The sequence below is a fragment of the Cibotium barometz genome, chromosome 62 (genome assembly GCF_041138505.1).
Source record: "Cibotium barometz isolate CiBa-2024 chromosome 62, ASM4113850v1, whole genome shotgun sequence".
In the NCBI taxonomy this organism is placed as follows: Eukaryota; Viridiplantae; Streptophyta; class Polypodiopsida; order Cyatheales; family Cibotiaceae; genus Cibotium; species Cibotium barometz.
Window position 1 is genome coordinate 8,402,755 of NC_141107.1, and position 4,107 is coordinate 8,406,861.

A 4,107-nucleotide genomic window follows, 5' to 3' on the forward strand; every position below is an offset into this window, starting at 1 on the left:
AAATAAGAGAATGAAAGTCAGAGGTAGACAAATCTAAAAAGCACAGATTTATCTATGTTCAGTTTTAGCCCAACAACTTCCAAAATACATATTCAGAATAGAAATACATTTTGCTATATTCACATTACAAGCCTTAAGAAACATGAGAGTATCATCTGCAAAGACAAGGCCTAGAATATATGCTTATTGGGGACTTGCGCAGTCCTATCAGCTGACCTGACTCGGCGTAGGATTCCAACGGAAGGAATAAAGGATGAGTGGCTGATAGACGTGGAATTAGAGGCCAATACATATATATATATATATATATATATATATATATATATATATATATATATGATATTAGCCATTTTGGCTCCAAACCCCATTTTTTCCATCCAGCAACATGAAAAGGGGCATCCACTCTAGTAGATGTGTGCCCATCAATACATTTATCCACAAACTGAAGTAAGGTGTCGACTATTGATGCATGCATCTATGAGTCTATAGGCTCTTGACTCATTGTTTGACCAATATACTTTAACATTCCTTTGCAATATCTGAGCCACCAGTGATAGTTAAGCCATTTGCAGCAACCAATTTAACAATAGTATCTCTATTTCTCTTTTGTGAGAGATTTTGGAAGCAGCCCCTGGAAGTGCATGGTGTATCTAATAGCTCAAGCCTCCTTGATAGCAATCTGGTTTTTGTTGTAGCCTTCTTGTCTATGTAAGTCAACAGTTGTCTAGCATTACCAAGGCTCCTTAAGATGACCAATTTTTGTTGTGTAGCATCTATAGCATGGCTTTTTTATTTTACCAAAAATTTACTACATAAAGGCTAATTGATGACTGCATGTAAATAACAAAGAGGCCCCATTGTTCAACAGAAGCAGACAAGCCGCTTTAGGAGACAGCTGCAATGTTAGCAAGAACATGACTCTGAAATAGAGCATTATCCAGTAGTAAATTATTAACCATAAGAGGCATGTTAAATGGCATTCCGAACATTGCAGATTTCGAGTCATACAACACCATATTAGATAATTTGGGAAAAATCCCATTCCCATTTGAAAAATGGGAGCATGGTGAACTTGTCCAAAAGTTTGTCAAAACAACCTCATGTGACATATCAACGGTGAAGAGTAGAATCTAAATCTATGATCTTCGACAAATTTGGAGTTAGTATGTTTAAGATATGTCCAAAACTATATGGAGTAATTGATTCCCAAAATGTGAGATTTTTCCCAAATTACCTAATATTGACTTATACTCAGAAAGTGTTAATATAAGAGGAAAGTGGTCAGACAAGTGCACTGCAAGGTCAGTAGTGATGCCACAAGATGGGGGAAGCCAGGACAGATGTGCAGCATAAATTCTGTCAAGCTTGGACCAACATCTGTGATGGGAGAGAGAATGGTAGGTGAAGCCTAATTTGTCAAGGGTGGCTAGTGGCCCAAAAATTTATGAGAGAAAGGTTGTCAGAAGCACAAGGTCTTTTCAAATAGATAACAATTCTGCCAATACCAATATCAATCTCTAGGGTTTCTTTTTTAAAAAAAATCCCTTTTGCATGTGGTCGCGGCTCTCTGACTACGTTGTGTGGCTACATCGTGCAACTATACCATGATTCTCTTGTAGTGAACCTAATTGTGAGATAAGCACAAAGCATGAGATGCATACCCATGAGGTGTATATGCGTGATATATTGCAAGGAACCGATAGTATGTGGTAACACAAACATTTATATGTGCTAATACACTTATTGTGGTTACATTCAGGCTTGCTTGCATTTAGTCATTATAAATACTTTTTTAAAAGGAGGGCCCAGGCCCTCTTAAACAAGGGCTACCTCCTTGTTGAAAATCCAGCTAAAGGTTCCTGTAAAGGATTGTTTCTTCCTTCTTAATTCGGCACGCTCGTTGAGCCTCCGCACATGATTGGGCAAGCCGCACACAAAATCCTGAGCCTTCTGCCCCCCACTAGAGAGCCCAGATATATTCTCCACATTCCATTTTTTCAACAAGTGTTCAAAAATGTCTGCATAGTCTGTTGCCGTGTACACACCAACCCTTTCTGTAAGCATACCTACATCTCTGAAGAGGTTTTTGTTCTGTCCATCATACATGAGTTGGGCAGGCATGGTGATCTTCTTCCTCATCATTTTCTCCAAGCAGAGCATAGTGGTATCAGGATCGATCTCGAAAAGTTTCCCAACAATTTTGGTGTATGCGTTCTCATGCCTCTTCTCATCAGAGGCTATGGTTCCACAAATCTGTGCTAATTTTAAGTCCCCAAACATCTTTGCCTGCCGTGCAATATTCCCATGAGACATGAAAGTGGCCCTTTCTTGAAAGGATGTGTATATGTATGCAATATAAGGGTTGTTCTCAAACTGAGTGTCCTGCAGATTAAACAACAGTGAAGAGAGGCTCAATTACGAGAGAGAGCGAGAAAGAGATCGGGTGTTGCTGAAACAAGACTAGTGCTGCTGATGAAGGATATATATACTAACCATTCCTGCACGGATCAAGTGCTGTGTGGTCTTCTCAATCATCCTCACATCAACTTTGCCAGTGAGGTAGAGATACTTGTTCAGTAGGTCTCCATGCCTGTTCTCCTCTGCAGACCAGGCACGAACCCACCTCGCCCAAGGGGTGAGGCTACATCCTGTGTCATCGCTCACCCCATCCAAACTGTTGAGCGTCGCGTGATATGTGGGGAGGGCCTCCTCAGTGAGCATGGCTGCCACAACACACACCAGATAATCATCTGGCAACTCCGCAGCACGTTCTCGGAGCTCCTGCACCTCATGCAGAAAGCTCTCTGATGTGGGCTCCGGCAAGAAATCCTGTGGCTGCCAGCACTTCTCCACAGGCTTGAGATAGGGCAGAATGCTTCTTTCTGCCCAGCCCTGCAAGGAGTTGAAGATCTCCACCTTCTCCGGAGGCATGGAGTGGGTGGCTTGACGACGCGGTCGATAGTGGGGCACCACTTCCTGCACCACCTTCTCTTGCACGGCATCTCCTGATCTGCGTGTCAAAGAATATTGTATAGAAATTAGTACAAAAGCTACGTATACGGCATGTAATTAATTTATCCAATCCATAGCAAGCAGCAGGCGGCTAGCTAGCTATGGTGCATGCACCTGCAATTCAGTACGGCCGTTTGCAAATATAGGGTTCCTCAAACAGCAGCTATTGCTTACTTGGGCGGCAGCAGGGTTGCAGTCATCATCACAGTGCGATTTGGGCTCACGCCTTTCCATTTGATCAGCGCCTGCAAGAAGCTGCCTCTCAAAGAAGAAACGCCAAGCATCGTACTACTACTGGGCTGGCAGCCATGAGAGCTGCCAGCAAGACCTGAAGACGCTGTTGTTGTTGTTGTTGTTGTTGCAGCTGAGAACATGATGAAAGCCATGGCGTCTATAAATTCAGCAACACACAAGAGAGGAACCCACTGGCGAATGACGACCGATTCTATAGAGAGAGTCGCTGTGCGCTTGATCGATCGTATTGCGTGCCGTTTTAAAAGCCCATCAACCTACGTACCCAACCAACCTCACAAAGCTGAACTGTTTCCCTGAAAAGCCAAGGAAAAAGCCACCACCAAGGACAAGATTAGTTATTATAATTAAGCGATTGGTTGGGGACAATGTGCAATGTGCTTTTGGAAATTCGTAAACAAAGTAAGTAAAGGCTGTTTGTTTGTGTCTCTAAACTCTAAACAAAGTAAGTAAAGGCTGTTTGTTTGTTTGTGCCCTTGCCTCCCTGTCTCTGTCAATTAGGCCTCCATCGCGGATAGGACAGATTCCTTAATATCTCAAAAGGGGAAAAAAAAAGCCCTCTAGCATACACTTTCAACATTTCCACCTGCGCCAAGGTTCCGGAAGTTTTCACTTGCCTTTGAAATATCGTGTAGTTTGTTTCCATGAAGCTTTGCATTCTCCACCAACTATACCTACTTTGAAGAAGATTCATGTGTAGATTTTTTAAATCAAACAGAAATTGGCCAAGCTCAAGGCCTCTAGTATCTTGATTAGTTTTAGGAACAGTCTTTTTCCCTAACTAGGGTAGTGTAATGTGCTTGAAAACTCAAACCCATTGGCCAAGCTCAAGGCCTCTAGTAT

General features: G+C 42.4%; 1 protein-coding gene across 1 annotated transcript; it reads right to left on the reverse strand.

The window, feature by feature from the left end:
* Nucleotides 1-1,815: 1,815 nt before the first annotated feature.
* Nucleotides 1,816-2,986, reverse strand: LOC147604107 (stearoyl-[acyl-carrier-protein] 9-desaturase, chloroplastic-like). The gene is made up of 2 exons (XM_086795219.1): nt 2,494-2,986; nt 1,816-2,382 (listed from the first exon to the last, which is right to left on the reverse strand). The coding sequence occupies exons 1-2, from the start codon at nt 2,929-2,931 to the stop codon at nt 1,816-1,818; spliced, it is 1,005 nt and encodes a 334-aa protein (XP_086651345.1). The 5' UTR covers nt 2,932-2,986.
* Nucleotides 2,987-4,107: the final 1,121 nt, after the last annotated feature.